Here is a 12,396-nt window from a genome sequence, read left to right as displayed (position 1 = left end):
TATATAAAAAGGTAATTCACCCAAAAGACTACACACTAGAAAAATGGTTGACCTAAGTTATTCCTTTTTCTTTATCCATTTATGGTTTTTTAATTGTGTCACATCCTTTGCTATCACTCATATCTTTTTAGTTGTTAGTGGAACACCCTTGAACTTTTTGCCTGGTAAATCTAGAGACCAATGGTTTAAGAGTAAAGCAAAGATATGTACAAGAAGTTTCACTTTTACTTGAAGTGTAGGGATGGAGAAAATGTCGGCTGTTCATCTACTTTCAAGTCAAGCCAAATTACCACAAATCTCCATTATGAATGCTAATCCTTGTATATATATATATGCAAACTCGGTTTCTGCTCATAAATTATCCAAGTTTAATGATTTTATAACATTATACACAACTCAAAAATTATGGAAATATTCTTTGTTCTATTCCTTAGCTTGTTGATTACGGCTCATGGGTCTGCCGAATATGAGCTACATAGCAAAATGGCTATGCTTAGAGAACTTGAAAGCTTCGATGTTTATGAAGGAGATGAAATTGACGATTTTGAAGAGCCTTCATGGACAAGTTCAAATGGTGCGCGAGTTCTTGTTAATGTTGATAGTTTCGGTGCTGTTGGAGATGGAAATTCCGATGATACCCAGGTGACCTTGACGTGGCAATGAACTTCATTGACTGATGTTTATGCTCTGATAACACTACTAATTCTTCTTTAAACTTTTTAGGCCTTTGTAAATGCATGGAAGCAAGCTTGTTCTACCGCGAAATCAGTGTTACTAGTTCCTGAACGAGGGCGTTACCTTGTTAATGCTACAAGATTTGAAGGACCGTGTGCGGGTAGAATAGTCGTCCATGTAAGTTTTAATTCGGAATATCAATATTATAGTCTAGTTCTGATACTTTTTAATGTGATGTAATGTGTTTGTTGCTGAGTATAATTTATTCTTACGGTTGTATGCTCGGATTCAGCTGTGGATTTTTCTCGAGCGGAGGGACTCTTTGGCAGCACTCTCCTTTATGGGTATGAGTTGCCGTCTTCCTTCCCTCCCCAAATGCTGATCATAGTTCCTATGAATGGGATATACTGGGTATGATGATGATGATGCTCGGATGCAGGTTGATGGCACAATAGTTGCACCAGGAGAGCCTAAAGACTGGGATCCAAAATTGTCCCGGATATGGTTGAATTTTCATAACTTGTCAAGTGCCATTTTCCAAGGCAAAGGAGTTCTTGATGGTTCAGGCAGTAAATGGTGGGCTGCATCCTGCAAAAAGAACAAGACCAATGTAATACTTTGTCTTGACATCATCGGAATTCTTAACTTTGATCAAAAATTTTCTTGGAACATTATTCACTTGCTAATTAATCTTCGTTTTGTCGATTTCTCCTTGCGCTGCAGCCATGTAAAGGAGCACCAACAGTACGTATACCTTCTGTAGACATATTTTTTAAACAATCTTGTATTTTCCGGGTTATAAAGGATGCAGTAAAGATAATGTTTACATTTTGGCTTTGTTTTTGCTGAAGGCACTAACGATCGATTCAAGTTCTGCTGTGAGGGTCAAGGGTCTGACTATCCAGAATAGCCAACAGATGCATTTTGTTATTTCCCGGTCTGATTCTGTAAGAGTGTCAAATGTTCTTATTTCTTCCCCGGAAGACAGCCCTAACACTGATGGAATACATATCACCGAATCAACAAATGTCGCTCTTCTTGACTGTAAGATCGGAACAGGTATTTTCTGTATTGAACAATTCTTTGTATGGAAAGGGATATGTGGTACATGTTAAAGACTTGAAATAGTGCATAAAGTGCTATATATGTGAAAAATTATGACATATTCTGTGTACATCTTACATACCACCTGAAATGTATGGGTTGAAAATGCAGTGTGTGCTATGAATTACCTCATATGCCGCCAGTGGCCAGTGACGGGCCATGATTTTCAAGTTGGGGGTGCAATACGAGAATATTTAATTGATTAAATTGAATAAATATGCGAACAAAAAATAAGATACTTGTTCGCATTGAGAGAAAGGCGTGAACTTTCTTGCCTTTTACCATCGGATTACTGATCCAATGGTGGCTATCATCTACCACATTATATCTCATCTTGTATTTGTTTTTCTGTTTTGGTATGTGATTATTTTTCTTCCCAATCTACTTCAATAAAATTTTTTTGTGTGAGACGGTCTCACCGTGATACGTTCTCCATAAGTGAGCAAAATGACCCAACTAATACAATTATTAGCATATGAGCTACTTGTTTTGAGTTTGTCTCACTGAGAGACGGTCTCTCACAATCTCTCACAAGGGTAGCTCAAAACTCGCACACATCACATTTTTTTGGATTGGGGGTCCATTTCACTTCTTTGAACCACTGTATACAGCTGATGACCTTTTTTGATTAGGAATTCTAACTAGCTGCGTTTTGTGTTGCGGCTTTTGTGCATACTAGGGGATGATTGTATTTCAATCGTCAATGCGAGTTCAGCTATCAAGATGAAGAGAATCTATTGTGGTCCTGGACATGGTATCAGGTAATTTTTTGAAATTGACTCATGTTTGTCACTTTCTCTCCGAGATGACATCTTAAAGTCATGATTATTCCGATTTCAACTAATTGAGTTTGCAATTGCAGCATTGGAAGTCTTGGCAAAGATAATTCAACTGGCATTGTCACAAAAGTGGTCTTGAATGGTGCTTTTATAAGGAACGCAAGTAATGGGGTCAGGATCAAGACTTGGCAGGTAATGTTGTTTGTAGTAGATGAAGATATCATTTCCAATTCTCATCCCTTGTATAATTTTACTATTTGAATCTATTTTGGACTTCTTCATGAGTTTTTGCATCATTCTTTTGATCCCTTTTGGGATCGTCCTTCAAGTTTCTAGCATTAGAGCTTGCGTATCGTTTCCACCTTGATTTATTTGTGGACACAGGGAGGATCTGGCTATGTCAAAGCAGTACGATTCGAAAATGTGATGATGGAAGACGTTGCAAATCCTATAATTATCGATCAATTCTATTGTGATTCTCCCAATCCTTGTGGAAACCAGGTAAATTTTAGTTTTTCGTTCATCTCTTTGCATTGATTTGAATTACTGCATGTATCGTTTGAAGTCATTCGACCTAAGGTGTCTTCAATATAGCAGATAAAGTCCTGTTTTGTAGCTTGTGCATATAGTTGAATACATGAAAACCCAAATTTAAATTTCAGGAACAGAATAAAAAGTGAATGCTTTATTATCCGAAATATTTTGAATACATAACTGAAGTTAGCAGAAAATGAAATTGCTTGATTATGTAGATTATCTAACTTCGTGCAAAAACAAGGTCGCACTGTATTATATTGGCCATGTTGTAGATGTTTTTAAATCTACCAAATTGATACTAAATGGATCGTAAAGGTGTGAAAATACCGTACTTTAGGTCAGTTCAAAGAATATCTCGTGGTTTAAGTGATTTTTGGCAGATGACAACCGTATTATCCTCGTTACCGCATCATCACGACTGTTAATTGCGACCCTATTACACTACGTTAGTTAACCATTAGACTAGCATGAGCAGCATTTATAAGTTAAAGCAACCCATCAGCTCGAGATGGCAGTCTCTTGAAAAAGTTGCTAGGAACAGCCGGCAGCTTGGTTCTGAGCTTTGGATGCCTAAGCGTGTACAATCCTGCTACTAGAGCAACCACTCTGAACGGAGTCACGTAGAGAAGCACTGCTGCAGAAAGGCAGAACATTATAAATAAGCTTGTTGCTCGTGGATCCCGCCAATTTAGCAGCGCTTGAAATCTTTCCCCTTGGGTTGCTATGTCACCCACTACTGTTTGAATCCTTCCCGCCACACTTCTAAGCCGATCATACCTCATTCTCACTATTTCATGTGGCCTTGAAGTAGGAAACGTGTCGAATTCTTCGTCAAGTTCATCTGGATGTACTGCCTCTGCCCATGAAAGTTTGATATCCATATGGGGTGGGTTGCGTGGGCGGAACCTATAGTTCCATAAACCAATGAAAAACATGTAGAGGAACATCGTTGGTAGTATCAACTCAGGGTACCATATCAATATCAAAAAGAGAATGTGAACGAGGACTGAAGTAATCGGATTTTTCCAATGGCAAACATCACCAAACCATCGACTTATTGATATTGTACCTGAAAGAATCGACATAATCCTAAAGAAATTCGCTTTGCTTTTTCGCATACTCCACAGATGAGAATCAACATCCAACATGTATTCCACCACCTCTTTTCTCAACGGTGGCTCTGCTCTGCCTAGTCGTGCTGCCACGATGTTCATGGCTTGAAATCTAAGGCTGTCGATTTGATTTACCGTGAAAGGGTGGAGGTAGTGCATTTTGGGGAGCAAGGGATGACCATACATGTAAATCATGTTGGCCAAGGAGAGACTGGTGAATCTAATTGCCAGTTGGAGCTCTCCCATTTTCTTGAGTCCACCTGGATGCAGAACAAGGAGAGGGTAGGAATTCGCGTAAACTCGATGAGACTCGAGTGTGGATAGTCTGATTCTTACCTTTCCGATTCGTGAATCTCTGGCTGAACTGTGTACATTACCCTTCTCAGATCCGCCCAAGTGGCAATTATCAAACACTCCCAGTGTGATTACTGTACATGGGTCGTAAACTTCCCATGTATACTGCTCATTCCATTTAGGAGCAAATGAATTCAGAATTGTTCTGGTCCGAACCCATTTCTGACCGTATTTTGCCACACAGTATGCATCCGTGGTGCCTCTGCCATCCTTCGTCTTCATGGGAAGTATACCTTGAGCACCTAAAATACCCACTTCCAAAATCCCAACAGGCGGTTTCCAAAGTTGACGTGCTGTTGGGCGAGTGTCACTGACATACATTGTTGATTCATCCAGTACATGGTACCCACCCTCAAGGCAGACTCTAAGGTGCACTCTGCTGGAAAATTTCTGCTCCATCCTCCTATCAGCTTCGAAGACTCCAAAACCAAATTTCTCTAGGTTGAACCAGCGAGAATGAACTGGCCTGTGGTCTAGCCGCTTCTCAAAGACGTTTACGGGTAGCATTATCTTTCCCAGTACATCATCTTTTGTCGGGTGAATATGATCCTCAACTGTGAGGACTAGCTGCTCTTCAAAGGGTTCAGCAACTACAAAAACCAGATCTTCATTCCATAGCGGATTCATGATGTTAGTTGGACTTATCTTAGTCCTCAAGACTTGGTTCCCAACTTGTACTTTCACTAGAAGTTCTGGGGCCCGGCTTCTATCATTCGGAATGACATCCTGAGCTTCAATCACATTAACTCTCAGGTACCACAATTTTGGGGTCATGTAAACTTTCGATCGAATGCTGAATAACCCCTCGCCCTGGACAAAGGCGGTTTCTGTATGCCAAGCCTCGGGAAAAGCTTCATCAGCTTGAGTGCCCATCCAAACAGCCAGCATGACCTCCCCCATCACCTTCCCCTGTCCTCTCCGATCCTCCAACCTGTACCATTGAGGTGCCAATGGGCTATCAGGTGGGACCCGGGTAGGAACCTCATTTAAGTCGAACACTACCCTCCCTATGTAATCATCCCTCCCCACCGTCTCTCTCTCCTTTAGAAAGACTTCCAATATAGATGCTTGCATTCGATCCTTCGAAAAAGCGAAAACCTGATCCCACTCTGGATTCCTTTTGTTCTCAAAATGCTTTGTACGTCCTTTGTAGTTCCCTAGCTTGACCTCAACGTAAGGATCACAGCTTCCAGTGACACCATTGTGGGGAAGATCTTTTGCTTTTACCACTCGAACATAAAGATAGTGTGTTTGTTCAACAAGATCATAAGCGCTACTGATTTTCTCTCCCCTATTCACCCATATTCTTCCACCATATCCTCCTCCATTAGGCCATTGTTCTCCCAGCCGAGAATTGGCATCGTTCATCTTGTAGTCATTGTCCTGATTGATTGAGCCTCGTTGCTTGATGCGGATCATAGTGGGTTTAAACTTCTAAAACAAAGAGCAAGGATTGAGATCAGGTCTCGAGTCAACTGGGTATCTTGATAAATTCCCCTTGTTTATCCCTTATTTTTTCTATCAAAGATTTACGATGGGCTTTGATTTCTTCGAAATAGAAGCGTACAAACTGGCTGATAATGAGTTAAAGATACCGAGGGAAGTTTTTTGTTTCTTTTTTAGTAAAAAAAACTGATTTTCACTAGTATCTTAGTTCCTTGTTTGGTATGTTGTTGAGTAGAACTAGAACAGCTAGTGTGTGATCCCAAGCTCCAGCTTGACGGTCTTTTTACTTTCTATTGTTGCTCCTGAAACAAGCTACGAGGAATCACTTCTGCCTTAGAAATCTGAAACTTATTTCATAAGCAAGGAAGCTATACTCCAACAAAAAGACCAAATCATCAAGCAAAGAATCTCAGACTGTAGTGTTGGCTTCTCACCCCTATCAAGACAGTATTCTTTTCCGATTATTGAACCAAACAATGCTTTCCTCTAACCCCATGTGCTATTCATATATATATATATATATATTTAGGGCTAATACTTAAAACTAATATAAACATGTCTTTTTTTTTTTAACATAAAGCGTGCTTGCTTGCTCGAATCATTTGAAAACGATTAGAATCGTTTGTAGTATTCTAATCAATGACGTGCCTTTCGTTAGCTTTTCGGGTTATGAACACATGATGAGTTTGCTAATCTTTTTGATCGGGATCTTACAGTCGACTGCAGTGCAAATAAGCCAGGTAATGTACCGGAATATTACAGGAACGACAAAGAGCAAGGAGGCCATGAAGTTTGCTTGCAGCGACACGTTTCCTTGCAGGAACATAGTCCTGACCAACATTGACTTGCACAAGAAGGATGGCACAGCAGAGACATATTGCAACTCAGCCACGGGTTTTGGGTTCGGAGTCATCAATCCGCCTGCTGATTGTCTGACCTCTAATGACAAAGATTATTCCAATTCTGATCATCAAGAAATCGTAATTTCTCAGCTTGAGGAATCAATACAAGATCACCTTGTTCATACAGAACTCTGATTTTGCTTCTACTAGTATTATATATATATATATATATATATATATCACACTTGACTTTAGTAATGGATTTATTGTACTTATAATGGAATTATTATGACGTAGAATGTATGATTTAGGGAAGGATTTTACTTTAGATTTGGTTTGTTCCAAATCCAAGTCTTAGAATTTTACCTTTCCAATTTTATTATTCTTTTTTTTTTTTTTAACAAATTGGGTTGTAATGATGCAATAGATTGATTTGTTTGATTGATTGTTATTAATGGAGGATTATGGAAATATTTTTATTTGAGGGGACAAATGAATAAAAATTTGGTTAATGTTAACATGAAGGTAATTACTGATGTTTTAGTTGGAGAGCAAGTATGATTTTCTAGATAAGTTTCAGGGGTCGATTTTTACACTCTTCCCTTCTCTTGATCCACCCTATAAGTAAAAAATATATAATTATCTTGATTAAATTAAAATTATTTTAGTAAAATTACTATCTTAAAATTTCTTGTACAAATGTTGTGTACCACTAATTAAAATTCGCAAGAAAAGTTTAACTTACCTAATAAAAAAAATAACAAGAAAATTTTAGTGTAACTAATTGAAATCAATAGAAACAATTTTAGTTACTTGCTTTTTCTAATTTAAGATTAAGATAAGATGTAATGTATTTGTGTAGTAAATATATTTTCTAATTTAAGAATGCTTATAGCAGTTTGATTTTGACCTAGTTGACTTGAATGGTCAATCTTAACATGATTCATATCTATTATTTTCCATTTCATTTATATAGTTATTAGAGTTTTTTTTATAAGTGTAGTTATTAAAAAAAAAGAAAGAATAATATAATAAAAAAACCTAATAAAAACTAAATAAACATGTAGATTATGATAATTTTTTTAAAAAAATTATATCTAAATTCGGAATTTAACCGAAAAGCATTAAGACTAAGTGAGATTGGATGCCTTTGCTTAAAGGGAAGGCAAAGTAGTACTTGAAAGTTGAAACTATCTTACAGAAGTACATTGCGTAAAATTATCTTTGATGAGACCATTTTCATGACTTAGGAAATGAACATGGATGATTTATTAACCAAACTCTTAAAATTTTGATATTAAAGATATACATCTTCTGATTTTTATCTATTTGTAACAAAATTGTAGGATTTTGTGAAAAAATACAGATTATGTTGCAAAATAAAAAAATAAAAAAAACAACTAAATATAAGCTTCTTACGGACACAATTAAAAAATTATTTTGCATTTAGCACTTGAGTTTGGGTCATATTAGATAGGGAGGAATTTAGATTATTAAATCACACAAGATTAACTAAATTAGGTGTCAAACTAAACTCAATCATATGTAAGTTGAATTCGCGTCACTAAATACGTTGAGTTTAAAATTTACCTGAGAAAAGTGGTACTTGTTTCAATAAAAACTAGACCAATTCTCAAACTGATGTGAATCAAAAGTTGAGCCAACACTAAATTCATACTTGTACTAAACTTGATGGTATCTTATTCTTGTAGAGACAAACATGGTAAAATCAATACATGAAATAGCTTTAAACTAATATAATGATGCATTAAATCCTTCTCCCTTACAAACCAAGAAATAGCTAAGGAATGGTACATAATTAGCTTTGATTACATATTCAATTACTTAGGATTAGGGTATGGTATGATCACCTTGAAGAGTTTCCACCACTTGACTCATTTTGTCCTCCTTTACACACTGCAAACCTACTAAAATCAAAGTTTGAACCTGAACAAGATTGAACTTACCTCCTAACAATGGATCCAAAATTTCTTCTATCCATGCCTCTGAAGTTCGACCCTCAATTTGCTTCTCCTTTACCCATGTCACAATGTCGACAATGCTCGGGTTTTTTCCTGTTACTATCTCGAGCAAAACTACCCCGTAGCTGTAAACATCGACCTTTGAAGTTATAGATAGGTTGGTAACTCACTCTGGAGCCATGTAACCTCTTGTTCCTCTAATCCTAGAGAAGCTAGAATAACTTTCGCCATTTTGATTAATTAACTTTGACAAACCAAAATCAGCAACCATTGGCTGAAAATTTTCATCTAGCAAGATGTTTTGAGGCTTTACATCACAATGCAGAATCCATTCCATGCATTCTTCATGCAGATAAGCAAGGCTTCTTGCAGTTCCTAGAGCAATCTCATACCGCGTTTCCCAATTTAATGAGGCTGACACTAACTTCTCAGCTAGTGAGTTGTTTTCCATGTATTCTATAACCAACAATCTTTCCTTTCCTTGAGCACAATATCCCCAAATTTCAATCAGGTTCTTATGGTTTAGTCTTGCTAAGATGCTTACCTCTGCTAAGAATTCTGCTTCTCCTGGACCAGTCATATCTGCCAGCTTCTTGATTGCAGCGACTCTACCATCCGACAACTTGCCTTTGTAAACAACTCCATAACCTCCTTTCCCCATCTGTTCTCGAAAATTTCGTGTCGCCTTTTTCAGCTCATCATTGGAAAACCTTTTGAACCCAACAACAGCATCATAATTTTGTGTTAACTTGCTTGACCCATTTCGTCCTCTTTAACACAAAAATCCACACCAGAAGGACGCAAACTATTTCTGTAATCCCAATTCCTATAGCGAACCAAAGTAAGAATTTTAACATCCCTTTATCCCTTGTCCGATATACTCTTTGCAGTTAAATTATCTTGATGTTCCCCGGTTCACAATGGAGCTTCGACTGATCTTCAGAAATAGGATGCTTGGAATCCATTGGGCAAACTTGCCTTTGGATAACACTTAAACATGTGGTGATCATACTTGAGCAAGAAAGCTTTGCAATCCTTCGACTGTAAACAATAGTCTTGACAACTTTCGAATGTATAATTAGGAAGGTAAACAAGATCGTAGCCATAAAATTCTACATGAGGGAAACCAATGAAATCAACCTGACTAGTATTACTAGGGATTTGAAATTCTGGCTCACACCCAAGCATCCAATTGTTGTAAAATGTTACTTAATTTATTATATAAACAATAAGATAAAGTTACAAGTTTGTAGAAGGAAACAAATTACATATGACAATCAAGAACCATGCTTATGTATACCACCCATAACTCTGAGAAACCGATCTTCAACCCCAAACAAAGTAACATGAAGATTTTGTTTGAACTTGATATTAATTTTAGGCGAGATGCTCTTTCCTAAAACATCATTTCTTCCATGCTATGGTGCTTGGGAATAAATCGGAAATATGTTCTGAGATACAAAGAATTACACTAAATTTTTAGCACACAGAATCTAGAACGATGTAAGGAAAACTTAAATGGAAAAAGATACGAAAAATTACAATCGAGAATTGCAAGTTCTCTATGTAAAGTGCTCGAGAAGAAACAAAATCAGAAAAATGGATGTCTCAAAAATCACACGAGCCTTCTATATTTATAGAATAGCTCACACCACTTCACGAAACAACATGTTACTCCACGAAACACAAGATTGGTTCATGAACTAATGTCGTCTTTGAACCAAACCATCCCAATATATATGGTTAATATAACCATATTTTAACCGTTGGAAGTTAAATTAAAACCAACAAAACGGATAAACTAACTTTGTAAAGGAAAATCAGCAAAACAGAAGGGAACTCTTGAGCCGCGAGTTGTTTCACGATCCGTGAACACTACTTTTTGCTAAAAACACAAACTTTGCAACTTTGAGATATTATCAAATTAATTTATTTAATTAATTTATTTAATTTAATTTCCGACGACAATTATACGCTCTAAATGACAACACCAATTAGTATGATTTTTGAGCCAAAAGCCTGGTAAGCAAGCACATTTTCTTCCAGAGTTAAGTGTATACTTGCATAAGTTGTTAGGTCCACATATCCCATTTACATTACATTGTTTAAAGAAAGCTTCCCATGTAACCAGCCATTGACCATTCTCTACTAAACTATACATCCTCAAATTACCATCAAAATCAAGAGTGAGCCTTCTTTGAGGCCCCACTCCAAAATCACCAGCATTAAACAGTAGATCATCAGAAGATTGAAAATGACCATAAGAATTGAAGAAAGCAACTCGACTATCATTGTACGTTGTCCTTCCTGCATCCCAGCTTACAAGCCCAAAATATCAGGCCAATAGACACTCGAAATATCCATTCCATCACTAAAGAGTAGCCTCAAAACATTGTCATTATCAAAGTAAAGTTTATAAAAACCAGAAGAATAGTTTGTTTGGCTTCTATAAGAAATCAAACTGACTTTTCTACTGAGAAGTTGGTCAGCAAGTAATGTGTTGGTTGGGAAATCGAAGCTTTGCCATAAGATGGCATATGATGAGTTCTTTAAAACGAGATTACCAGAGTCAAGCAGCTGTAGAGTTGAACCACCAGGTGTATTGGAAGACCATACAGTGATACGGTCAGCATCCATAAGGAGAAGATTTCCACATTTCGATAGTTTAAGCTTGGAGTGCTTACTGTTCACTGGTTGATCCCGGTTTGCTATCTAAACAACAGTTTTGTCCACAGAATTTTGGAATCAAATGGCAAAGCAAAATGCATTTACATCAACTTGGTAAAATCCAGCAGAGAAAACATTATTTGGAGAGGTTAAAATATCAAGTGGGTTCTCTACAGAAAGAGATAAACCCCTAAGCAAAACGCTTTCCTTCATGAAAAGTGCAGGAGTAGGTGTAGATGATGAGGAATGTTCCCATGAGTATTGCTATGTTTGATGGATTATACCTCATTGAAGAGTCTGGCGTAGTAAATTATATCACTGTGTGGTTATCGTGATACCGACTGTTAAGTCAGTGTTGCAGGTGACCAAATCCCTATGAACTTGAAGTCAACTTGTTATGGGGATGCCTTGAGCAAAAAGCTATGGAAACATTTCATGAGGGTGTCAGAGGCAGGGAGCAAAATCAACATCTATACATTGATTTTGTACGGAAAAGTAGACTCCGACCTCCATGCACCACAGATAAGACTACTTGAATTACGTGTACGATCAGTAAGTTTATTCTAGTCATGTTTTCTCACTTTAGAAGAAATTGCTAATCAAAATGTAAGGCTGTCTTGCTATCTTTGACTTGAGACTTTGAAAAAGAATGGGGAAGGAAGGAAAGTCATGAGTTTTCATTCTAAATTTTTTTATTCTTGAAATATAACAAATTTGAGATTATTTTCCCTTTCCATCCCTAATGACATGTAGATGGATTCTAGCCTACCTTTGAATATTATCTTATTTTCTTCCCTTGCCTTTTAGCATACAAAAAAAAAAAAAATCCCTTTCCACTTATCCAAATATAGCTTTTTGCACTTGGGTAAGGGCTTGCTTGGCACATATTTGGAATTAC

At 37.1% G+C, this 12,396-nt stretch overlaps 2 protein-coding genes and 1 pseudogene across 2 annotated transcripts; 1 reads left to right on the top strand and 2 right to left on the bottom strand.

Annotated features, from left to right (window-relative positions):
• Positions 1 to 268: 268 nt before the first annotated feature.
• LOC130820433 (probable polygalacturonase At1g80170) lies at positions 269 to 7,346 on the top strand. Its single transcript, XM_057685801.1, has 9 exons — positions 269 to 642; positions 724 to 852; positions 1,115 to 1,285; positions 1,399 to 1,419; positions 1,527 to 1,734; positions 2,459 to 2,540; positions 2,642 to 2,750; positions 2,943 to 3,059; positions 6,724 to 7,346. The coding sequence occupies exons 1-9, from the start codon at positions 406 to 408 to the stop codon at positions 7,042 to 7,044; spliced, it is 1,395 nt and encodes a 464-aa protein (XP_057541784.1). The 5' UTR covers positions 269 to 405; the 3' UTR covers positions 7,045 to 7,346.
• On the bottom strand, positions 3,215 to 6,397 carry LOC130820431 (FT-interacting protein 1-like). Its single transcript, XM_057685799.1, has one exon. It carries the CDS (start codon positions 5,978 to 5,980, stop codon positions 3,581 to 3,583), a length of 2,400 nt encoding a protein of 799 aa, XP_057541782.1. The 5' UTR covers positions 5,981 to 6,397; the 3' UTR covers positions 3,215 to 3,580.
• Positions 7,347 to 8,656: 1,310 nt separating the features above from the next.
• Positions 8,657 to 12,369, bottom strand: LOC130821769 (putative receptor protein kinase ZmPK1; annotated as a pseudogene).
• Between the last annotated feature and the right edge of the window lie 27 nt (positions 12,370 to 12,396).

The sequence above is a fragment of the Amaranthus tricolor genome, chromosome 8 (assembly GCF_026212465.1).
Source record: "Amaranthus tricolor cultivar Red isolate AtriRed21 chromosome 8, ASM2621246v1, whole genome shotgun sequence".
Lineage (NCBI taxonomy): Eukaryota > Viridiplantae > Streptophyta > Magnoliopsida > Caryophyllales > Amaranthaceae > Amaranthus > Amaranthus tricolor.
This window is presented reverse-complemented; position numbering and strand designations above follow the sequence as displayed.